This window comes from Bubalus kerabau, chromosome 19 (assembly GCF_029407905.1).
Source record: "Bubalus kerabau isolate K-KA32 ecotype Philippines breed swamp buffalo chromosome 19, PCC_UOA_SB_1v2, whole genome shotgun sequence".
In the NCBI taxonomy this organism is placed as follows: Eukaryota; Metazoa; Chordata; class Mammalia; order Artiodactyla; family Bovidae; genus Bubalus; species Bubalus kerabau.
The window spans coordinates 66,905,589-66,929,958 of record NC_073642.1 but is presented as its reverse complement, the minus strand read 5'-3'; the positions used below and the strand labels follow the sequence as shown (position 1 = coordinate 66,929,958).

Genomic DNA, 24,370 nt, shown 5'->3' with positions numbered 1-24,370 from the left:
TACCCCCGCCCCCGGTCCCCCTCCCCTGCCCCCACTGTGCCATCGCCCTCGGGTGACCCGGTGGCCGGGCAGGACAGCGACCCAGGCCCGGACTCGAGTCCGCGCCCCCCACGCCAGCCGGGACGGGCCCTCCTCAGGCCTGGGCCTGCGCCTGCGCGCTGGGAGCGCTCGAAGGGGCGGCTGCGGGGCTCACCGAGAGCCCCCGGGACGCGCCGCCTGCCCGCCGACGCCCAGCTCCCGGCCAGGACCCTGGTAAGGCCGCTGCCCACTAAGTGGTTCGGAGGGAGGGTGACCCTCGCCGTGGGCGGCCCGGGAAGGTCACCCGCGGGCTTTCTGGGCTCTGTCTGACCTCCTGGGCTCGCGGTGAGCCCCGCTGGGCCCTCCGGCCCGGCCCAGGACCAGTGGCGAGCCAGGCTGGCTGGTCTCCGGGGTCCCAGGCTCCGGCGGCGGCGTCGGGCCTCTGGCGCACAGGGAACACCAGGCCAGGGCGGTGGGGCCGGCCCGCGGCCTTCTGTCTTGGCTCGCCGGCCCAGCGCGGCGGAAAGCGCGCGCTCGAGGGCCGAGCGTCCCCGCGCAGTGCTTACCTTGCTCGGGCGCCCGGACCGCAGTCGTTCCCCTCGCTCCTCCTCGAGGGTCGCCTGGGGCGCGCTCTGGACGGGCCGGGGTCGCGCGAGGACAGAGGCCGCCCGCGCCGCCGGAATGCCTGCCGAGGCTGCCGCCGCCGCCGCTGCCGCCGGCCGCGACGCCCGGGGGGCCGCCGGGGACCCCCGCCCGCCCCACGGCGGCAGCTGCAGCCCGGAGCCGCGTGACCCCGGCCCCGACCTCCCCGCGCTCGGCTGTTTGTCTCGCACAAAAGAGAACACTCATATTTTTCTTTCCCCGGCACCGATTTAACACCCGCCCCATCTCCCCTCCCCCGAATTACCCCCCACCTCCCACACGCTTCGCTGAGAACCGCTTTCTCTCCGCACACCCACTTTGTCTCGCCTTTCTCCACTCTTGAATTCCGTCGTTGTAGTCGAGGATGTCAGCATAGCTTAGAAAGTTTCATAGAAAGTCAGAAAGCAATTAGAGAGGCCCTATTATTGGAGTTTCGCTGGTGCCATGGAATCTTTTAAAGGACAGCCCGAAGCACCGAACACAATCCCATTAAGCCGCCCAGACTCCCACAGTCCTCAATAGGGGTGCTCAATACTTCCACAGACTTTCGCGGCTCATGGGGGAACCGCGGGGTTTCAGTCCCCAGTCCCGCAGCCCACTCAACAACAGCGCGGCCTTGAACCTCGCATTCCTTCCTTTCTCATCGGAATTTCCAATGGGAAAATGGCTTGCAGGGCCGGAGTGGACATTAATTAAAGTCTGCCGAGCGGGCCGAGGTCTCTGCTTGACAAGGGCTATGAAAACCTCAAGCAGTTTCATAAGTAACTCCCCATCCTGTTTATTTGAAGTTTTTCTCTTTTTTAAGTTTTAAAAGTTTTTTTTTTTCTTTTCCCCAGCCACTTTCTACAAATGTGAGTGCGATTGAAATCAACTTTTACCTCTGTCCGCTTTCAAATCGATCAGCTGATGTTTGGAAAATGGGTCAAAGAAATTATGCTTTGCTGAGATAAAGACCACGTATGACCAAAGTTTCAGCTTAATTGAATTTTAGTGCCAAATTATAACTCACTGAATAACTGGACTTGGGCGCAGGAGGGGTGGAGGAGAAGGCAGTGAAGGACAGGCAATTCTAATGGAAATCCAGCCACCCTGGACTGGGGTCCTGTGGCCGCACGGGTACAATAAGAACTGCAGCTCTATTCCAAGGGATTGAGGTTTATCACACTGTGGCTTTCATGTGGGAAAACGGGGTTGGCCTTGCTTGGTTCTGTGGGTTTGGGTTGATGTTCCTGGGTATTATTTCATGTAGCAGGCAGCTCTTCTATAGAGCATAGCTTCTCCTTTGTTGTTGTTGAGACTAACTTCTGTTCTTGCCAATAAAAATTAATCTCTTCCTTTAGAAGTCAATGTGTAAAGAAAGCAGGTGTTTTGAAGAGAGAAAGTATTTAAAAAATAAAACAGGTACTTGGTTGTCAAAGCAAAATGCCGGGTTTAGAACAACTAGGATTTTGCTCCTGGTGTGTCATCACAGATGTTCATTTTATTAAATAGACGTTTGTATCTGGCAGTTTCTGGATTAATTTCAGGAAGGGAGAAGAGGTGATGGGCTCATAATGAAAGAATTATAATTTAGGTGGTGGTGCACTGAGCCTCAGTTGCAGGCAGATGAGTTGTTTGCTAAATCTATAAGGGGAATAATTAAAAATGAGCATGCGAAGGATGCTTAATTTTTGGATAGTTTGTATTTGTCATCAATTATTTGGAGCTTTTTCTCAAAGTTGCCCCCTTTTTTCTTGTTTCATGGCCCATCTTGGCCATGCTGCCTCCAGGCTCAGCCCCCTGGCCTCTGACCTCTTGTTTTGCATGCATGCTGCACCCGCAGCCAGCCTGCTGGGTTTTTACATCTGTTCTGCTTGCATACATAGGGACCTCTCCCCGCCTAGGTGGTTCAAAAGGGCAGCAGGCCATGCCCCCTCTGCCCCCCACCCCCGACCCCAACACACACACACACACACACACACACACAGATCCAACCTCGGGCACTTTGTAGCTAGGCCTTCAACACTTCCTGCCTTGGCCATATCAGTTTCTTCCCTGATTCTTAACCAGCTTTTCTTGGTCCTGCCTCTAGGCATTCCTCAGTCCCTCTCCCCACCTGAAACACCTTCCGCCTTCCTGTCTACCTGTCCAGACTGCAGTTCTCAGACCAGGATCACAGCCACATCGACCTGGCCCCCATCGGGCTGCAGGGAATTGCCTCCTCTGCTTGGCCTCTAGGGAGGGCCCCGTGCTCCAGTCTGTATTTCATTGCCCTGTGCTTCCTTCTCCCGCTATAGCTGGACTTTGGGGATGTTTCCGGTAGAAGAGAAAATGACAGAGGTGCCTTGAGAGTAGGTGTCATTTTACCCTGGTCACAGGGCTCTGTCAGCACCCTGCACCCACAGAATGGGCCATCCATCAGTCAGCTGCACGTGGATGTGTAAATCAGAACCACATTTGGGTGGCAGCAACAGATGCGCCCAGTCCCTGGAGGTGTGAGCAAAGACAACATGCTTCTGCGCTGAACTCACAGGACCCGTTCCTGGACTTTTTCAAACAACATAAATCAAACTCTTTAAATTCAATGGAATTTTAAACTGTTTAAAAAAGTGAATATGACTCAGTTGGACTGCAAGAGAAAGTGGAAGAAAAACAAACAAAAGCAAATCCAGTAATCCAAACAGTTGAGTCTGCTTTGGGTAGTTTTGATTTGCCCAAGAAAAGGAGCAGATTCCTGAGAAAGAAGCAAAAGATTCCAAAAGTGCTGCGATGTCTCGTCTTCTGGCAGGTTACCTGCACGGGGTGTTGCCAGAGCTGACTTCTAGAACGAGACTGTTCATCCCTGCAGTCTTGAATTGTTAAGGAAAAATGCCATCCAGGACTGTGCCCGGGGAGGCGGAAGACAGGCACCTTCTTCAAGGAGCGTGCCGAAAACCTGGCGATAGGGCTGACTCTGAAGAGGTTGACGAATTCCAGTCTGGTCAATAGTGCGTGATTAAAGTAACAAGATAAAAAATGATGTGAACCAAGCCACCTTCAAAACTCTAAAGGGAACAAAGAGATTAGCAATTGCTGCAGTACAGGAAGAAATGAAAATGATGAAAATAACTCAGGAACTTGAAGGAGGAACATTTAACATTTAGAATTCAGTGCAAATGTGTTAACAATCCATCTGTGGGCAAGGTGTCTTTTCTCACCACTTAATCAAATTAACCAAACCAGGAGCGTTAGCATTTAGAGATGCAGTGTGGTTTAGAAGGAGGCCGTCCCAAGAGTCTTCACGTTCAACCAAGACACTGAACTTCTTTCTGGAGTAGCAGATTCTCAGCTCAACGTTTGCAAGGAACGGTAAGATACATCAAGAGAAAAAGCAGGTATACAAGACACAGAGCTGGACTGGAGGACCACCAGGTTAAAATGCACATGTGGCACTCTTTGCGAGCTGTTTTAAAAACTTTGGAAAGCTTCTTCTCTTTCTCCCTGAGAGGAAGTTTCAACAAATGGCTGGATGGTTTAAGTCTTTGCCATCTGTGAAACCCCTGACCACCTTCTCCTGTGTCTCTTCGACTGGGGCCTTAGACCGGATGAAACGCGTATTCTGCCCGCATTATTTTTTGGAGAACAGTTTCAGTGTTGTGATTTTGTTCCAATTCAGTGGTTTAAGAAAATATGTAGGCTCAGGTTCACTTTAAGTGGGTTCACTTGGTGTCCTTCTAGGGGATGGAGAAAGAGAGAAACAAAGCAAGGGAAAAGTTCCTCCTTGAGACTTAATAATTCAACACAGAGTTAATATTGGGATTTTGGGCTGGTGATGGGTGAGTGGGTACCCTGTGTTGCGGGTTTGTTAAGGACAGCTGGGGGTCAAGGCCAGGTCATCCGTCTCAGTCCTAAATATCCCCCTTCTTATTCACAGTAATTTTGGGGCATCTTTGTCCTGATCAACCACCAGGCTCCTTGCATTCGATTTTGACCTTACTGGTCCACACAACCTTTGGGACTTGTTTTCCAGAGCTTAGATTTTTTTTTTTTTCTCACATTTTAAAAGGAGGGTACAGTGTAGAGACTATCTTATGGAATCCTGTAGCCTGGGAATGTTCCCTTATCAAACCTGTGGGCATTTTCACAGAAAACATATGCATTTTCACTTTCAGAGGCATAAAAAAATTGAGACTATAAATAACCTCACGTCAGGATTGTGTGCTAAATTTAGGAAACAATGTTTGATTTTCAGGGTTTTTTTTGGAGTTGGGGGCTCGCATGTGAGGGACTGTGGTCCTGGATTACAGAACTCTGCCTCTTTTCCTTAAATAAGAAAGGCGCTGATTCGAGGATCCTTCAAGATCCTTTCGCGTGGGTCAGTTTTAACTGTAGCATTAGTCTTTGTTTAGAGAATGCTTATATATTTTGAGAGAATTCACAGTAATGTAGGGACTAAAGACCATGCTTAGCGTATCAGAAGAGCTCGTTCTGACATTCTGCTGTAGGTAGGGGAGTGGGAGCTGGAGGCATCTTCCTGGCTGGACGAAGTGCCAGGGACAGCAGGTGACCTCCGATGGCCATGTCTCATTCCTCCCCCTGCCGGGAAACTCTCTGAGGCTGAGAAAAGCAGCAAGTGACTTCATTTGCCTCTGACCTTTCGAACGAAAATAAACTGTACATGACTAATAGAACCTAAGGTACTAAGAGGTCCTTAAGATGATGGAAATTGCCCACCAGCATGTGGACGGACCTCCTGCAGGGGTAGAGGCTTGGTTACATAACCTCTACTATCCTGTCCAGTTTTGACTCAGTAAGCCGGCGTGACCTATATTAAGTTCTAATAAACATCAGCTGTTTCAAGAGATACACATACTTTGCACAGAAATAGCCACCATTCCGATTCAAATGGAACTGGGATGTATATTTTAATGGTGACATTTTTGTTTCGTAAGAAAAGTCACTGGTTGTTTGTGAATTTGATTGCATTCTTTTAGACCCTTAAGGGCCAATTATTAATAAATGCACACAGACTGTGTGCCCTCTTGGAAATGTCAGAAATCTGCATTCGATTTTATGTCGTGTTGGACACAAGTGTTTGACCTACAGGAACACGTGCAGGTAAAGTGGAAACCCTGGAGAGGACTGATCTATGAGGCCGGTGTTCAGTTTTGCAGGCAACGCTTCAGGAATCCATTCAGTAGCTCAAAGCAAAAATGGTCCTGTCTTAGTGATGTGGCTTTTGGGGGGTTGTTAGGGTTCTGTGTGCATTCCAGAGGTCCTGGCTTTAGGACCTGGAGGTCCTGGAGATGTCTGTTTACACTCATGAAAGAAGAGAGTTAGGGGGCCCGCATTCCCTGGGTTGGAAAGGGTGGGGAGGGAGTGGACAGGAAGCATCAGCTGAGAGGTGCTCTCCTGGTGTGTCCTGGAACTTTCCAGAGAAACAAGATGGACTTGAGAAAGGTGGTTGACGTGGTGGCATTCTGCCTGATCTCTCACCCACAGGTCTGGCGTGCTGCAGTTCACGGGATTGCAGGGAGTCAGACACGACTAAGTGACTGAGCAACCATATATATTTAAGCACATGCTGCTTGGAGGCACTGACCATAGAAAGCTTTAAAACCTGGCCGATAAACACCTCCGAAGGAGCAGAGGCCATGCCTGCCCCACGGCAGTGTTTTCATCTAAACTTCTTCTTCATATTTCTCACGTCAGCACCGTTTCAACTGAAGATCTCAAGGTATTGTGTCCAGCTCTTTATACCAGTAAAGCATCTCTTTCATTTTGCACAATTAAGATTTGGGGAAGCAGGTGAAGGTGTAGACAGGAGAAGAGAGAGCCGGGTTATACAGAAGGTCAGAGGATCAGAGGACTGGGAGCAGCAAATCCAGAAACTGCCTGAGGCCGAGGGGTGACGTCACTGCTGTCAAGGTCAAGAAGAAATCATCTCTGCCTCTTCTTGGCCCAAGGCCTGGTGATAGCCTCAGAGCACTGGTTACAGGGCAGAGGCACTGTGTCAGATGCATCAAACGGGACAATTTTGGGGGACCCGTCATCCAGGCTGAGCAAGGAGGGGACACATCCTTGGAGAGCTGGTGCCTGAGCTGAGGCCCATGGGATTAGTTGGCATTGATCAAGACAAGGGATGCTGTGGGGTGATGCACGAACAGGATGGTCCAGGGAGAGGGAGCAGATGGCCCGAGAAGGGATGGTGTTGTCTCCGGGGACCCCACTCCATCACCAGGCCTCCATCCTCCACCAGGCTGCAAGCCAATGGGGTGATCTCTTTCCCTACAGGTTGATTTGCATGGCTTCCCAAGTGGTGCTAGTGGTAAAGAACCTGCCTGCCAATGCAGACGTAAGAGACACTGGTTCCATCCGTGGGCTGGGAAGATCCCCTGGAGAAGGAAATGGCAACACGCTCCAGTATTCTTGCCTGGAAAATTCCATAGACAGAGGAGCCTGGTGGGCTACAGTCCACAGGGCCGCAGAGTCAGACACGACTGAGTGACTATCTTGGCCTGTATATGTCTATCCTGGATTGCAGCAAATTCAAGGTTTGCAGACTTTAATAGGTACTCACAGAAGAGAAGGTATTCATTGGAAGGACAGATGCTGAAGCTCCAATACTTTGGCCACTTGATGTGAAGAGCCAACTCACTGGAGAAGACCCTGATGCTGGGCAAGATTGAGCGCAGGAGGAGAAGGACAAAGGATGAGATGATTGGATGGTATCATCGACTCAATGGACATGAGTTTGAGCAAAGTCTGGGAGATAGTGATGGACAGGGAAGCCCGGCGTGCTGCAGGCAATGGGGTCGCAAAGAGTCGGATACGACTGAGCGACTGAACAACAACAGCCCAGAAAAGAAGCACCCAATGGACAGCCTCCCAACATTTGATGTGGAGGATGTTTTCAGATTCTGATTCGTGGGCCTTGTTGGTTTAAGCTCAGCATCTCTGTATATTGTCTTTAACTCACCTATTTAGTGAATCTTTATTGAGCGTCTAATGGCCCAGGCACAGGGGTAAATGGTCAGTGGATGGGCACAGTTTCTGCCCTCCTGGGGCTTGCAGTCTGCAGGGGGAGACTCTTCAGGGCAGATTCTTCAGCAGCATCGTGTGACCCAGGGGGTTTTTTAACATGTGCTGTTTCAGTGGCTCAGAAGGAAAAGACCCTTCAGCAGACATCTCCAGGAGCCCTGCCGTGTGCCAAGGCGCCCTATGAGGTGCTGTGAGTGTGTGAGGTGGTCCCGGCTCCCAGCAAGTTCGGGGTTGGGTGGGGAAGGTCATGGAAGGTCATTTGAGTGTTAGCGGTGGTAGAGGTCGTGGGGCCATATGGAGGGAATATTCAGTGCTATGGATGGGGCATTCCAGGAAGAGGGGAGACCACTACAACGCTGACTAGAGCACAGTAGGCCCTTTGGGGGCTGGGGGAGAAGGTGGGACAGTAGTGGTGAGGGCCAGAGTTGGGTGGCAGGGGCTGGCCTCTCCTGGGCTTGTCTGCAGTCCTTGAATTACATGCTCCAGATGACAAGAATTATGAAGGCTGAGGTCGTCTTGTTGAAGATGTTCTACTGAATTAAGTTCATGTTTTCTATGAAATGTTCTGCAACGTTAGTTATAATTGGACATCTCTTAAAAGAAAAATCTCATTTCCCAGATGTCACCTGGATAGCTTATTTCCATGTCCGGTTAAACTTCCTGCTGGATAAAGATTTCCAGTGCGGAATGCCAAGAGCTGGTAGGGACATGGTCCTTTTCCGGGACAACAGTGGGATCAGTCATGCTGATGAATGTGCCCGACTATCGCAGGTAGCTCCAGCTGGCTTGCTTGTGCTGCACCTTTAGGTACCACTTCTGGGATGAGGACGGAGGCGGTAATGTGAGGCTGGCAGTGGGAACCAGGGCGCTCACTTGTTCTGGAGCCAGCTGGTCTGAGCTTGCTGTGATGTGAGCTTGCTAACACTTGGGAACCAAGCGATCGCAGTTTTTGAAGGTGCTTTACTGCAAGTTTCCTATTTTTTCCCTCCTGAGCGTGACAGAGCCTTCTACTCTGAAGCTGCGGATGGCAGTAGTGGCTGAAGCAGCTGGGCAGCTCGCCTGTGACTCCTTCTCAGCCCCGGAGAGCTCCCGGTCTATACGATGAAGTTGATTCGTGGGCTCAGCTGAATGTTTTTCCTTTCCTTTTTCTCTTTTTTAAAAGAGCAACTGGTTAGTAATTAGTTGTTCCATTCGACTGTTTTTCTCTTAAATTTTTTTTTTATGTGGTAGAAGTTTTTTTTCTGGGCAAATTCTCAGGGTTTAATTGCACTTAAAAATTGTGGAGCCTGTCAGAGTAAATTGCAGATAGAATAGTTTTACCCAATAAAACTAGTCCTGTGATTGCCACTGTTGTCAGGCTTCTCAGATAAAGTTGTGGGAAGGAGAATTTAAGTCTGCACGCTGAACCACACTTCAAATCAGTATTCAGCACGAGGCTCATCACGCTCAAAGACAGATACCCAGGGTAGCAGCTTTGATGTTGGAGAAATCAGACATTGATTTTAAAATGATTTTTCAAATGCTGCCCACCTAAAGAAAAGGAGAAATGCCTACCCCAATGGGCTTAAAGTTAAAGCAGTGCAATTAAAAAAAATTATTGAAATAGAATTGATTTGCAATGCTGTAAAGTAGTGTAATTTGTGAAAAATGTTTTAAAAGGCAAAAGCCACTTTACAGCATGTTAAAAACAGTAAAGCATAAGCAATATTAGCTGCTAGCTTCCTGTAAAGTTGCGTCTGCTCTTTGGCTCAGTGAAGTTTCTGTTTATTCCTGGGAGCAAATGAGATGGCTGAATGGCCTAAGTGGCTCTAGCCTTTTCTTGGGCCGTGAGAAAAGGTCCCCTGCCACCCACCCTACACTTCCCAAGTAGTTTGTGTGTGTGTGTGTGTGTGTTCAGTCGCTTCAGTCATGTCCAACTCTTTGCAACTCTTTGCAACTATAGCTCGCCAGGCTCCTCTGTCCATGGGGTGCTCCAGGCAAGAATACTGGAGTGGGTTGCCATGTCCTCCTCCAGGAGATTCCCCACCCAGGAACTGAACCTGAGTCTTCTGTGGCTCCTGCATTGCAGGCTGATTCTTTACTGCTGAGCCACTGGGGAAGCCCATCAAGTAGTGTTTAATCCCCTAAAAAATAGTTTCATCTTCCTTTCTTCCCTTTTTAATAAGGGAGCTTCTAGTGCTAGATTTATCTTCACAAAAGACAGAACTTTCTAGAATATGCAGCTTATCTTTCAACCCAACTTGGATTTCTGAGGACAAAAGCAGACTCTATACTTTTTATTCTTCCTCCCAGAGTCCATCGCTTATACTGACCAATAATAAACTTCAACCAATTATTGGATCTACTGAGGATGGGAAGTAGTTCCTCTCCTGTTTGAAATCATTTTTAAGTTAACTACATTATGTCAGTCTATTGCTAATCTGTAATATACATTTATATTTCGTGTGGTTCCCTATAGACCATGATGGACAGAGAAAAGCACCTTCCTTATGTGAAAAGTATCAACTCGTTTCTGCTCTTCAGCATTGTGGAGAAGGTGAGTTAAATAATATGTGGCAGCGGGTATGGGTTCCGTCCCTGGTCAGGAAGCTCAGATCCCACATGCCTGGAGGCCAAGAAACCAAAACCTAAAACAGAAGCAATATTATAAAAAATTCAAGAAAGACTTTAAAAATGGTCCACATCAAAAAATCTTTTTAAAAAATCAGTGCAATTAAAAAAAGAGAGAGAGAGAGAATATGGGTATCACCTGGGAACTGGAAGCCTGGGCCCCAGAAGCTGACTGCCTCAGGCCTGGCCAGGGTCTTCACCCTCGAGCTGTGCTATGTAAGTTCTGTGACCCAGACGAACTCAGTGTGATGCCCGACCCAGCACAGTAGGTAATAGTGTGTGTGATCATGTTTATAATCAATCGTTAAGGAGAAAACAGTATTTCACAAAAACAAAACTAGGAGAATGAAGGTGACTGTGTATTTGTCTTACATGTGTTAGTTGCTCAGTCGTGTACGACTCTTTGCGACCCCATGGACTGTTGCCCACCAGGCTCCTCTGTCCATGGAATTCTCCAGGCAAGAATCCTGGAGTGGGTTGCCATTCCTTTCTCCAGGGGATCTTCCCGACCCAGGGATCCTCCATTGCAGGCAGATTCTTTACGGTCTGAGCCCCAGGGAAGCCCTATTTGTCTTATGAGTGATATATATATTTTTCCAAATGGGACATCAAGAGTACTAGCTATAATCAGTTAATAGAATTATGTACATTTTCCATATCCGAGTCCTAGAAATTTAAAAATTGGTTGCCCATGGGAGTTACTGGGTTATGTGTCTTGTGTGTGTTTGTCTACACATTTAGTGTATCCGGTCACTTTATGCATTTTGTATTCATTTTGTGGGCTGCCAAATAATAACAGCAGGGCAGCATCAGCTCTGTATCTGCTTGGAAATGACCATAAACACCACCACGGAAACTGAGAGCTCTTGCGTGTAGGCACCTGCCTCTCTGTCAGCACAGAAGAGCAGGGGGCTGTTTAGGAGAGGCTTGGGAGATGGGGGCTCAGAGCTGTGCCCCCTGTGCCCCTGCGGAAGGCGGGGGCAGGGCTTCCTTGCTCTTCCTCTGGGTAGAAGGGGGCGGCTGGGGCCCCGGAGCTGGTGCCCCAGAGGCACCCGGCAAGTGTTTCTGGTGCCAGCTAGTCCCTGGCAGAGGGAGTCACGAGCCGGGTGGAAGGGAGGAATGTGGGCCACAGAGGAGATCTGCCCCCCAGCCCTGGGCCCTGGACAGCCTTGGGACCTTGCAGAACTGCCTCTCCCTTCTCTTGCAATGACCTGCCATTCCCCTTTAGAAGCCGGGTGGGAGACAGATGCCACTGAGTATAATAATACCACATCCTAGCTGAAAAAGAGGCGATTGCTTTCTGAAATAGTTACTTCTCTATAAGTGCCGGAGGGAGATAAAACAATTGGATGTCTGATAGAAGTGGTAACATGTTTTCTCCAGTCCTGCCTTCTATACATCTATTTCGCTGAGTGCACCGTTTTTCACAAGAGCGTTTCCTACCTTGGGGTCATCTTTGTGCTGGAGATTACAGAAAGCCAGCTCACACCATAAATTGCTTCACCACAAAAAGGCCCTTCCAACTTCTCACATTCTGGGTCAGAATTTTTTTGTGTGTGGTTTTTTTTTGAGGTTCAGATGCCTCCCTCCCCAGTTCACCCCAGATAACTGTGCATGATAATGTAAATGCCGAGAGTCTTTGTCTATGCGCAGTAGAATAGGCCCGGTGTTAAAATACCTTATATGCCTCATATTTTAGGAAATGCACACAATATATACAATCGATTTACTCTCAAGCTATATCTTAGGTTCAAATCTGTCCACTAAAAACCTTTCTGATGACATATTTGAGATAAATATGGTAAAAAAAAATAGGTTGAGGATTGGATCCACAAATGTAAACCAGTTTATATAAACCACTGTTAACGAGCAGTTGTTTGATTTCATCTGGGTAATACTGAATGCCAGCTTGTGTGTGTAGCCAGACTCTAAACGTGAATCTTGTGTATGAAGAAACACTTTTTAAACAAATTACATTGACTTTGTACTGGAGTATAGTTGATTTACGGTGTTGTGTTAGTGCCAAGTGCATAGCACAGTAATTCAGTTATACTTACATCCACTTTTTTCCAGATTCTTTCCCCTTATAGGTTATTACACAATACTGAGCAGCATTCCCTGTGCTCCATGGTAGGTCCTGAAAAGACAACATTTTTGATGGAAGCTCTGAAGCAGAATTATGTGCTACATTTTTATAAGATGTATCAAAAGTGTTTCATATTTTTTCCCTCAAAGAGAGTGTCAGGTTAAATTCTTCTGCAGCTCCTACTGTCTGTACCGGAGGTGTCTTCAGTTACTTTGTCTTGAGGCTAAAGGGATTTAATGAGAGCTGACCTAATGGTTGGGCCTGACACTCTTCTGAGGGCTCTGCCTGTGTTGACTCATCAATTTCTGGTCCATCTGGTGAGACGGGGCCTCTTATTATCTCCATCTTACAGCCAAGGAAACTGCAGCTCCATGAGGCTAAATGTCTCATCCACCCTTGAACGGGGATTCACACCAGACGCCAGACTTCAAGAGCGTGCGTGCTTCTCAGTATTAAAGAGGAATCTGGGGAGTCTTTGTTTTCAATGGCAGCTTATTACGTTACCAAGTCTGTAATAGTAACTACGAATGGCGTAAATTAGGACACTGGGCAGATGTCACAATGGTAAGTGTTCTGAACTTCTGCTTGAAATACACTTCTGTTGACAGGGAGCCAGCTAGAGCCATGGAAGTCAGAAACACTCACCCATGATGATCAGAGGATGTCTTCAGACTGGATTTGTCCTGTGAACACGTAAAAGAGAACTAATGTTATAAATACAGACCCTACAGACATAAGAACTGTGAGTTAACACTTGATAGGGGAGAGTTAAAAATACCACTTTAACTAAAAAGCACTCTAAGTTTATCATGCTCTCTCACCTGCCAAGTGTTGAGAGAGTCTTTCTCAGGAGCTTGAGAAAACCAAGTCAAGAGATAATAAAAACACTTCTGGGTGGACAGGAAGAGACTTATCAATGTGCAAGTGTTATCAAGAGAGAGAGAAAAAGTGAACATTTGCAAAGAACAATCCTCCATTTCTCAAGAATAGCAGTAGTTTCAAAGGGAGCAAGTTAAACACCAACCTGGGGGCTACTAGTAAAAAAGGGCAGGGACACTTGAAAGTGGAAGCCGCTCAGTGGTGTCTGGCTCTGTGAGACCCCATGGACTGTAGCCCGCCAGGCTCCTCTCTCCCCGGCATTCTCCAGGCAAGAATCCTGGAGTGGGTAGCCATTCCCTTCTGCAGGGGATCTTCCCGACCCAGGGCTGGAACCCACATTGCAAGCCGATTGTTTGTGACACTTAATGAAATACTGATTGCCAGTTGCATGCTGTTGAGACCAGAATGGCTCCCTGGGACTTCCTTACACAATCCCTGGGACAGACCAACAGACTATTTGCGGGAGTAGCCGGGTACTGCATTTCTGACATTTGTGTATTTCAACACATTTGATTTAGTGGTTAAGTGAAGTCATACATGCATCTGTGCTAAGTCTCTTCGGTCGTGTCTGACTCTTTGTGACCTTGTGGACTGTAGCCCTCCAGGCTCCTCTGTCCATGGGATTCTCCAGGCAAGAATACTGGAGTGGGTTGCCCTGCCCTCCTCCAGGGGATCTTCCCAACCCAGGGATGAAACCTGGGTCTTTTATTTCTCCTTCATTGGCAGGCGGGTTCTTTACCACGAGTGCCACCCGGGAAGCTCCTCAGTGGTCACTGACGATCAAATATCCTTAAAGGAACCCCCGCTAACAATCCCTCCACATTGGAAGGGTCCCAAGAACCTGGTGGGGGGGGGGGTGAGGAGTGGAAGGTGATGCCTCTGTGACTTTCAGGCTCTGGGTTGGTTTCATTAGGGAATCAGATATGTTTGTGCTTATTTCGAAGCAGAAGAAATACACTTTTATAGGAAGACGGGAAACTCAGCTCTCATCCTGCCCACTGGAGTCCATGGCATAACTTCCAGATGGTGATATTCAGATTCTTTTGATAATCCTCCAGCTAGGAATATGAAATACATATGAGAGAAAAAAAAAACTTAAGCCCTGGGGGAAAAAAGATAAGCGCGTCCTAATGACTAGCAATCCCTTGTCTGTATTTAATGAAGTGTTCACCTTCTGGTGTGAGTGTCTGGAAGTCAGCTATGGGTGATACTGCGGTATGAACTGCACATGGTCCTTTGGGGTGCCTGACTTCATCTGCCTGCTCACTCTGCCTTTCCAGTGCTCAGAACAGGGTGTGGGGTGGTGTAGATGCTGGAACTATTGATGGCCAAGGGACCGAGTGATCGACAGGGATGAGTCTAGCATAGGAGGCATTCGACAGAGAAGTGCCATTTAAGTACTGATTAGAAAATACATCAGTGGACCCCGGAGACCGTCACAGTGGTATCTGCTAATGCAACCTTCTTTCACCTTTCTAGGGTCTTTAACAGCTGCAGAAAAATCAAGAAGACCCACAGGCAAATTTCGAAGAATGCATGGCTAATTTACAAACAAGGGGGAAACAGAAGGTTGAGAAACTCAGCGGCTTCAAAGACGGCAGAAGACGGCAAACAACTCGGAAAGCAGCCTCCGCGGTGAGTGCAAGCTCTGTTTGCTTTTCAGTGGTGATTTCTGAGGATTAATTTTGAGAGGGAAGAGGGACTTTACTCCTGCGTGTAGGATGGCTCTCCATCATGAACCGTTGTTTTAACGGACTAAAGAATTTGTTTGGCACACACTTGCTCAGAACCCAAGGGAAAAAAGCCAAGTTCCCTTGAGGCTGTCAGCCCCGGAGGACAGGAGTCAGTTTGAAACGTCTTAGCTTTAAGAAGGTGGCAGAATTACATAATTATTCACAACTCATAAGAAATTAAAATACCTCTTCCAAATATGAAGTTGTGAGATAACACAAACCACAAATTCTAGACTTTCAGAGAGCGCGTGCCTCGTTCGGCCTCCTACGCAGAAACCCACAGCAGAATGTGTGCGGCGAACACGTTGCCGCGCTGCCCTCGCTTCCCCAGGGTCCTTCCGCGAACAGGAGGGTCCCATTGCGCACAGGAGGGCCCCTCCGCTGGGCTCCTTCATGATGCTCAGGGATCTCAAGACGGAGCATGTTGGAGAAGCAAGTGGTCATCACAAGGCCCCTGGGACCACGGAGGAACTTCTGCAGGAGGTAAGGAATCGCCTAGAAAGTCCTAGAATAAAGGCACAGCACGATGGGACGGTGGGGGGTGGGGTGGGTTGGAAGTATGGAGAAATGGTCACATGGGCCCAAGGAGTCTGTCTTTTTCTTGGGGGGAGGGGGGGAGGGGCCCTAGGGGCACTGTGCGCTCTTCATGTTTGTGAATAAGTCTGAAAATTATCAGTTCAGTTCAGTCTCTCAGTCGTGTCAGACTCTTTGTGACCCCATGGGCTGCAGCATGCCAGGCTTCCCTGTCCATCACCAACTCCTGGAGCTTACTCAAACACGTGTCCATCGAGTCAGTGATGCCATCCAACCATCTCATCCTCTGTCCTCCCCTTCACCTCCCACCTTCAGTCTTTCCCAGCATTAGGGTCTTTTCAAGTGAGTCAGTTCTTCTCATCAGGTGGCCAAAGTATTGGAGTTTCAGCTTCAACATCAGTCCTTCCAATGAATATACAGGACTGATATCCTTTAGGATAGGCTAGTTTGATCTCCTTGCAGTCCAAGAGACTCACCAACACCACAGTTCAAAAGAGTCTTCTCCAACGCCGCAGTTCATAAGAGTCTTCTCCAACGCCGCAGTTCATAAGAGTCTTCTCCAACGCCGCAGTTCATAAGAGTCTTCTCCAACGCCGCAGTTCATAAGAGTCTTCTCCAACGCCGCAGTTCATAAGAGTCTTCTCCAACGCCGCAGTTCAAAAGCGTCAATAGCACCACATTTATCCAGGTTCACTTTGAAAGCCACTGTGCTTGCGTGCTCCGGTCGCTCAGTCGTGTCTGACTCTTGGACTCCAGTTGTGGCCCCATGGACTCTAGCCCACCAGGCTCCTCTGTCCACGGAATTCTCCAGGCAAGAATTCTGGAGTGGGTTGCCAGGCCCTCGTCCAGGAGATCTTCCTGACCCAGGGATCGAACCCGCCCTCTCTTTCACTGCAGGCACATTCTTTACTGCAGAGCCACCGGGAAAGCCCCTTGAAAGCTAACATCACGTGTTAAACGCCTTTGATGGATAGATGAAGCATCACTCACTCAGCCCCATTTTGAGGATCTACCCTGCCTCACGCCCAGTATGAGGCCCTGGGGCTTCCAAGGCAAAGGAGCTGGGTTCCTGCCTGCAAGGTGTTGATGTCGCTAGCAGGGCGGTCAGATGCGGAAACCACCAGGGGCTGGACTAGTACGGGTGCACCGTGCTCAGGAGACGGGTGAGCCCTGCACTGTGGGGTGGGTGTGGGCTGCGAGAGTGGGAAGCCAGGATGGTGTTTGGTGCAGGGGAGGCCTTGGGGCAGGGCTGCAGGGGTGGGGGGACCTGGTGACTTTGGGGGGTTTTGTGTGCTGCGCTGAGGGGCTAGGTCTGGCCATGGTAGGAGCTGGGTCTGTGTCTCTCAGTTGGGGGTCCTGGAAACCAGTGCCAAAGGAATTTACTGGAGACAGAAACTTTACCATGTTGGGCAGGGGAGTGAGTGGGATGTGGAGGAAGGTAGATTTTTAAATGTGAATATCTTAATTTTATTTTACATTGTTTTAAATATAACTTTATATATTTTTTTTTTCTTTTTCAAGTGGGGTAGATTTTTTGAGGATGGCGGCTATGACTTACTCCTCCCTCGGTCCACTGTAGTGCACAAAGGGAGTCCCCAGTTAATTGGAAATTAACTCTCTGTTTGCAGAGTTTCAGTAGCCGTATTCTTCCAACTTTATCTTTCTCAATTTTAAAAAAAGCCCTTAATCTTGACTGAGGATATAGGCTTATGAACGTGGCCAGAAAGAAGCAAGGGATGAGGCCCAAGTCTATCCAGTCCGTGTTTTCTCCACTTTTCCTTCTGGGTTGGGGGAACTTCATAGAGTCCCCCCACCCCATACAGAAAGCATCTTATATTTGAGTTGCACATTTAGAATACAAAATTTGAGAAATAATCGCCACCACATTCTACCAAATACCTACCGTCTACCAGAAGCATACAGCATGTGTGGCCGCTGCCCTTTGAGACCTCATGGTCTAGATTCTTTGCTTAATGTGGTGGAAACTGGAGGAGATTGAATTCTCTGAAGAAATGATACCCACAGAGGAGCAACAGTGCCATCCTGTTTCTGTTTGGAAACCCTTCACGATTTCAGAGAACGAAGAGAAACGTGCCACAATACAATGATTTTTTTTTATAAGCACAAGAGAGCTGTCTTCAGTCAGTCCCACCTGCGGAGAATTAACTAGCCTGCCAGCAACTCTGACGGTGAAGGGGTTAAAATAACAAATAAATGACTTTATTTAGACTTGAGCATTTCTGGCATTTTTTTCTAGACTTTTTTTCCCCCCACAGTATTTGATGTGACAGCTTTTGTTTGCTCACACTTGTCTCTCTTTTAAATTTCTCATATCAGCGGTAAAAGCTATTTCTTTTTTCTGTAACATCTTGAGCTTGATATCCAATGAAGGGAGAAATTGCTCTTGCATTGCTTGAAATTATATTATACCTAATTTTGGGGGGAGAAAGATGAGAGTAATTTAGATCTCCAGGCACTGAAGATTTTGCAGACAGGTCATCTGCAGCTTTATTGCTGATTAGTCATCCATAAAAGTGTTTTTACTGCGGGGGAGGTGTCGCCATTTCTAGTATGTTTTAGAGACGCTGGTTTTGAGGCCCATCCAGGGAAGGGAAAGACCGTTGTCCACACTGAGGGCACAGTCTGGCCTTGATGGGGCTCTGGTTGGGAGTGGAGAGCCTCTTTGCCCCGAGGGACGGAGCAAGGGGAGAGGGCACTGGATCTCGTCTTACCTAAGCCCATCAGAAGCATCACCCTTGGCGCCACTGGCGTTTAGACCGCGCATGCGCAGTTGCAGAGCCAGCCTCTCAAGTGGGCGGCGGGCTCCAGGTACCAATTATTTGTGCGTGGGGAAAGGTTCCCTGGAGAAGCCTGTCATTTCTGGACTTGGCGGGCTCACTTATAAACCATGAACAAGCCGGAATTTGTTGGCTAACCCTTTATAAGCAATTTTGGAAAGAAATGTGCTTCTTTCCTGACGTTTTCCTTATGGGAGTGAGAATCAGCCTGGTCTTTTGCAGTTTCTTTCACACCCCGGGGCCCCTTCCAGAGGCCCCCATTTCCCAGAGAAATTCACTTACAAGCGCTGACCTTTTGGGCACTAATATCCGAGAGGGGATGCACACAACTGGTTTGAATGCCAGGAAATCTCCCCTCCTGCCACCCTTCCCGGGTGGGCAGGGGCTAATAGGCTTTGTGTAAATTTCAGGGCAGAGGGGCTCATTCTCTGATCCATGCCGTCTGGAGCAGCTGGTATTTCCTAAACTTTTCTGTGTATATCGTTGGAAGCACAGCGTTACCACTCTAAAGAGGGACACCGAGGAGCCAAATGCCAGTGGAGTTCTGTAATGTGGGCTGCAGTGTAAACTGTGGTAGGGTTGAACTGAGGACTCTTCTAGAAAAACCTGTAAGTAATTAAGTTCTCCCTCCAGCAAGGTAAAAGCTGAGTCTGAAGTCTGTTAACACAAAGGAGAGTGAAACCTTTTTTGGTGGTTTTATATATATATATATTTTTTTTTCTTTTTCTTTTTTAATGTAAATAAAGAATTCTGGCAAAACAAAAAAAAAAAACCACCCCCAAAACCCTCATATCTTGTTACTGACTTAAGGAGAAAAGGAAAGATGCTGCCTTTGTTGGTTGCATGCTTCACATTGCTGAGGTCAGAACAAAACTTAGATTACCCTGTTTCAGCAACTCCCAAACCATGTTCCGGGGAATATAAGATATTTCCTGGGGAGGAGGGAGGAAAGATTTCATGGCCAGCTCCATTTCAGAAACCTTCCATATAACTTCCCCTTCTCTGGAGATTCACAATGCTCTGTAGCTTGTTAAGAGAATGCTGTTTGCCCTGGCTTAACCCAGCACTTGAATCTGGTGTGATCAGAGTCCTTTTTCACAGAGCACCTGCTCCCATCCAAGGGGAAGCACCGCTTACTTCACCTCCAGCAGAAACACTGCCCACTAGCAACTGATCTTGCCTGCCTGTCCTCATCCACGCTTGCTCTGTGGTTCTTTACTGACATCGGTGGTGTTGTACAGTCTCTTGTGATGCGTGCATCCGGCTTTCAGGAAAGACTGCATGCTCCTTGAGGACAAACACTTTTCCTGTATCATCTTTGTATACCAGCATGCCTGCTGCAAGTATGGGAGCATTCGATTACTACACAGTAAGTCCCCTACTTAGCAGCCTATAAGTTTCGAACTTTCGAAGATGCGTACGTGCATTCGCACGTCCAGTCACATGAGTTAGTTCACGTGTCTGGTGTACATTGTCACTTGAGTGCATCCCCTGCGAGTGGCTGTGCTTTTGTGTACGTTACTGGACAGTACTGTATAGACTACCATAGTGCAATATCTTTATTTCAAACCCAGAATGTCTGGAAGCAAGCGTAAAAGCTGCGGTGATGTAGCTGCTCAGATCAGATCAGATCAGATCAGTCGTTCAGTCGTGTCCGACTCTTTGCAACCCCATGAATCGCAGCATGCCAGGCCTCCCTGTCCATCACCAACTCCCGGAGTTCACTCAGACTCACGTCCATCAAGTCAGTGATGCCATCCAGCCATCTCATCCTCTGTCGTCCCCTTCTCCTCCTGCCCCCTGTCCCTCCCAGCATCAGAGTCTTTTCCAATGAGTCAACTCTTCGCATGAGGTGGCCAAAGTACTGGACTTTCAGCTTTAGCATCATTCCTTCCAAAGAAATCCCAGGGCCTATCTCCTTCAGAATGGACTGGTTGGATCTCCTTGCAGTCCAAGGGACTCTCAAGAGTCTTCTCCAACACCACAGTTCAAAAGCATCGATTCTTCGGCACTCAGCCTTCTTCACAGTCCAACTCTCACATCCATACATGACCACAGGAAAAACCATAGCCTTGACTAGACGGACCTTTGTTGGCAAAGTAATGTCTCTGCTTTTCAATATGCTATCTAGGTTGGTCGTAACTTTTCTTCCAAGGAGTAAGTGTCTTTTAATTTCATGGCTGCAGTCACCATCTGCAATGATTTTGGAGCCTAGAAAAATAAAGTCTGACACTGTTTCCACTGTTTCCCCATCTATTTCCCATGAAGTGATGGGACCGGATGCCATGATCTTAGTTTTCTGAATGTTGAGCTTTAAGCCAACTTTTTCACTCTCCACTTTCACCTTCATCAAGAGGCTTTTGAGTTCCTCTTCACTTTCTGCCATAAGGGTGGTGTCATCTGCATATCTGAGGTTATTGACATTTCTCCCGGCAATCTTGATTCCAGCTTGTGTTTCTTCCAGCCCAGCGTTTCTCATGATGTACTCTGCATAAACAGGGTGACAATATACAGCCTTGACGAACTCCTTTTCCTGTTTGGAACCAGTCTGTTGCTACTAGTGTACTTTTCAAGGTACTGTGTTACAAGATTAAAAATGCTTAATTTTTGTGCTTTCTTGTTTTTTGTGTCTTACTTGTGTGGTAAGCAGCTTGATTCATGAGAAGTGAAGCTGCTCAGCTGTGGGCAACTCTTTGCCATCCCATGGACTGTAGCTTACCAGGCTCCTCCGACCATGGAATTTTCCAGCCAAGAGTGCTGGAGTGGGTTGCCATGGAAAGCATTATAAATCTATTACAGTATAGTACTATATAGCCCATTCTGTTAGTTGGGTACCTAGGCTAACTTTGTTGGACTTAGGAACAAACTGGACTTATCAACATGCTCTTGGAACAGAACTGTTTCACCTGTAGAGGATTTGCTGTGTGTTGAAAGCTAGTCCCAGGGTGGCTCATGGAAGGACCCAGGCACACTTTGGACCTGCTAACAGAGCGGAGGGTTAGAAGCAGGGCAGATAATGGAAGGCTCTGCAGAGCTAGTCCTGTTCCATTGCTTTCTCTTCCTGCATTTCATTTTCTCAGTGGAAAACACTTACCTTTAGAGGTCTCTTTACCTCTCTCTGCATTTGTAAGAATAAAACCATAAAATTTTTTTTTATTGTAAAATTAGAAAAAGAATTATTAGGAATGGATTGAGGCTCAACGCAGATAGAGATTCAGTTACCTGGCAAGGCTGAGTCGGGAGCATCCCGTGTTTGGGGCTTTGAGCAGAGAGCACAGGGCTTAGAAGAAAAGGCTTGAATTTTCACTGCCACAAGAAATAGGAGAGTGACCATCCTTTCTGAGGAGACTGAGGGCTGTCACCAAGAGGAGGCTGGCGAGACGGTGTGATGTCCGTTGCTTAGCATCGTGGGAAGAGCGTGGGCTTTGGAGTCTGGTGGTCTTGGCTCTGAATTCCAGCAGCTCTGCCTTTTTTTTTTTTTTAAATTGAAGTATAGTTGCTTTACAATGTTGTGTTAATTTGTGCTGTACAGCAAAGTGACTCAGGTATCCACATATATGCATTCTTTTTTATGTGTTTTTCCATTATGGTTTATCTCAGAAGGTTGGGTATAGTTCCCTGTGCTGTGCAGCAGGACCTCTGTTCTGCATCTGCAGCTGCTGACACCAGACTCCCGGCCCATCCCTGCCCCCCTCCCCGCCTCCTGGTCCATCCCTGCCCCCCTCCGTGCATCCCTGCCCACCCCCCGCCCCTGCACCTTGGCAGCCGCGGGTCTGTTCTCTATGTCTGTGATTCTGCTTCTGTTTCATAGTTGGTTCACTTGTACCACACTTTGGATTCCACATAGAAGTGGTGTGGTATTTGTCTTTCTCTTTCTGACTTATGCAATTTGTCTTTCTGTTTACTTCACTTAGTATGATCGCCTCTGGTTGCATCCATGCTCTTGCAGATGGCAGTATTTTGTTCTTTTTTTATGGCTGAGTAACATTCCATCATATATGTATATGTACCAAACTTGTTTATCCGTTTGTCTGTCGATGGACATTTACATGGCTTCCGTGTCTTGGTTAATGTGAACAGTGCTTCCAACAACTCCACAGGGGCTTGGACTAGAGGTTCAGTTTATTTATTTTTAAGTGTTGAAAATATTGTTTTTAAAATTTATTGAATTTTTAAACATTAGAGAGTTATATTATTTAAAAGTATTTGAAATTTTAATTTCAATAATACCTAACTCATGAGACGATTGTAGTCTATGTAGATTCTTGTATGGTTTGACTTGCTTATGTTCATATAAGCACGGAACACACCAGGCTGTTAGCATGGGTTATCTGGGAGAGGTGTCCCTTGCAGGATGGCCACTGAGGGCTATGGCAGCCAGCATCCAGGAAACCTGGCCTCCTGGCGTTCATGTGTTTGTACAGTTGCTACCCACCGTGAGTAGGGCGGGCCTGGGTAACCAGTAGGATATGACAGAATGAAGAAGGGTGACCTTTTTGAGGCTAGCTCATAAATGACATTGCAGGTCCCACCATGCTCTCTCGGATTTTGCTCTGGGAGAAGCCAGCTGCCTTGCTGTGAGGACACTCCAGGAACCCTCATGTGGTGAGGAATACAAGCCTCCTGCCAACAGCCCACACCAACCTGCCAGCCACGTGAGGCATCATCTTGGAATCACAGCTTCCAGCCCCAGTCAAGCCTTCACATGATGGTAGCCCCACCTGACTTCTTGACTGCCCTCCTAGGAGAGATCCTCTGCCCAGAATCACACAGCTAAGCACTCCCAAATTCCTGATCAGCAGTATCTCTAAGATAATAAATGTTCGTTATTGTTCTAAGCTAAGTTCTGAGTTGCTTTGTTATGTTGTGATAATTAATACAAGTTAGGGAGGTGAGAAGCCAGACAAAAAGTAAAAGTCTGCACTAAAAAACCAGAGTGTGCATGATATGATTTCATTCACATGAATTTTATATAAATGTGCATAAAGAAACTAGAAAAATATACAGCCACAGACTTGTAGGAATATCTGTGTTACAGTGTCAGTTGCCAAGTGGCAGATATAAATTACAGAATAATGTGTGTAGAATGAATCCATTTTAGTAAAAGCAAGCCATAAATCAGCCTGTTTACAGAAGGGTGTGGTAGGTTTCTTTAGGAGGTGAGTATAATCACCTTTGTATAATCTTTTCTTGCATTGTTTCACTTGTTATAATAAGCTTTAATTATTTTTGTAATTTGAGACTACGGGCCTGTAGTTTAAAAATGAAAAAATAAAGTGATTGAAAATGAGAAGAAATGTGTTGCAGACTGCCTGGCATGCAGAGGCCTTCATTAAAGGTTCTTTTCTGTGCCATGCCAGTTTGGTGTCCACATCTGGTGGTCTGGTGAACCCCGTGGTCCATTTCTCAGACTAATGTTATTAAGTCAATAAATTAAAGTACATAGGCTTACAGAGGAATCCCCTTCTATTGAAATAAAGCTGCAACATGTTAAAAGCCAAGCTTGTGATGAAGCAATAACTCTATTAAAGCAACAACTTTATTAATATTTTAATTAAGATCCACTAAATTGAACAGCTCCTAGAATTTTGGAATAGTAATGAGGGTAAGTGTTATTTGGAATACTTGGAACAACTTTGATGTCATAAGAAAATATCTGTGATTTCTACTAATGGTAAGGTCACAAAAACTGCTGCTGTGTTATATAAAGATTTGCTGCCTAAGTTCATAACTGAAAATGAAATGTTAGTTGCTCAGTCACGTGAGACTCTTTGTTATTCTATTGTCTGCAGCCCACCAGGCTCCTCTGTCCATGGGATTCTCCAGGCAAGAATACTGGAGTGGGTAGCCTTTCCCTTCTCAAGGGGATCTTCCCAACCCAGGGATTGAACTCAGGTCTCCTGCATTGCAGGCGGATTCTTTACTAACTGAGCTATCAGGGAATGCAAAGCAACAAAGACTCAGTGCCGCCAAAAATAAAATAATAAACAAATAATTTACAAAAATGAAATAGAAAACAATGCAAACATTAATAGTAAAGGTAAATACTGTATTGTGAATGTATGTCTCAG

At 47.2% G+C, this 24,370-nt stretch overlaps 1 protein-coding gene and 1 long non-coding RNA gene across 6 annotated transcripts in view; one reads left to right on the top strand and one right to left on the bottom strand.

Moving 5' to 3' along the window:
- Window positions 1–666, bottom strand: part of LOC129634211 (uncharacterized) — a 40,086-nt gene extending 39,420 nt beyond the window's left edge. The window contains exon 1 of the long non-coding RNA XR_008705476.1: window positions 585–666. This is a non-coding gene — a long non-coding RNA (uncharacterized LOC129634211). The remainder of the gene's footprint in view (window positions 1–584) is intronic.
- LOC129634210 (uncharacterized) lies at window positions 150–23,620 on the top strand. Of its 5 annotated transcripts, XR_008705474.1 has the most exons (9): window positions 150–252; window positions 10,118–10,195; window positions 12,708–12,919; window positions 14,714–14,869; window positions 15,201–15,450; window positions 18,710–18,907; window positions 19,401–19,668; window positions 20,799–20,873; window positions 22,825–23,620. XR_008705474.1 is itself a non-coding variant. In XM_055556219.1 (8 exons), exons 4-8 carry the CDS (start codon window positions 14,771–14,773, stop codon window positions 23,006–23,008), a joined length of 744 nt encoding a protein of 247 aa, XP_055412194.1. In that variant the 5' UTR covers window positions 6,046–6,355; window positions 10,118–10,195; window positions 12,708–12,919; window positions 14,714–14,770; the 3' UTR covers window positions 23,009–23,615. The 5 variants fall into 5 exon arrangements, 3 of the variants coding, with proteins under 3 accessions (XP_055412195.1, XP_055412196.1, XP_055412194.1); XM_055556219.1 differs by lacking the exons at window positions 150–252; window positions 19,401–19,668 and adding an exon at window positions 6,046–6,355 and having other exon boundaries at window positions 18,710–18,845; window positions 22,825–23,615; XR_008705475.1 differs by lacking the exons at window positions 18,710–18,907; window positions 19,401–19,668; window positions 20,799–20,873; window positions 22,825–23,620 and adding exons at window positions 16,399–16,664; window positions 17,023–17,161.
- The last annotated feature ends 750 nt before the right edge of the window (window positions 23,621–24,370 follow it).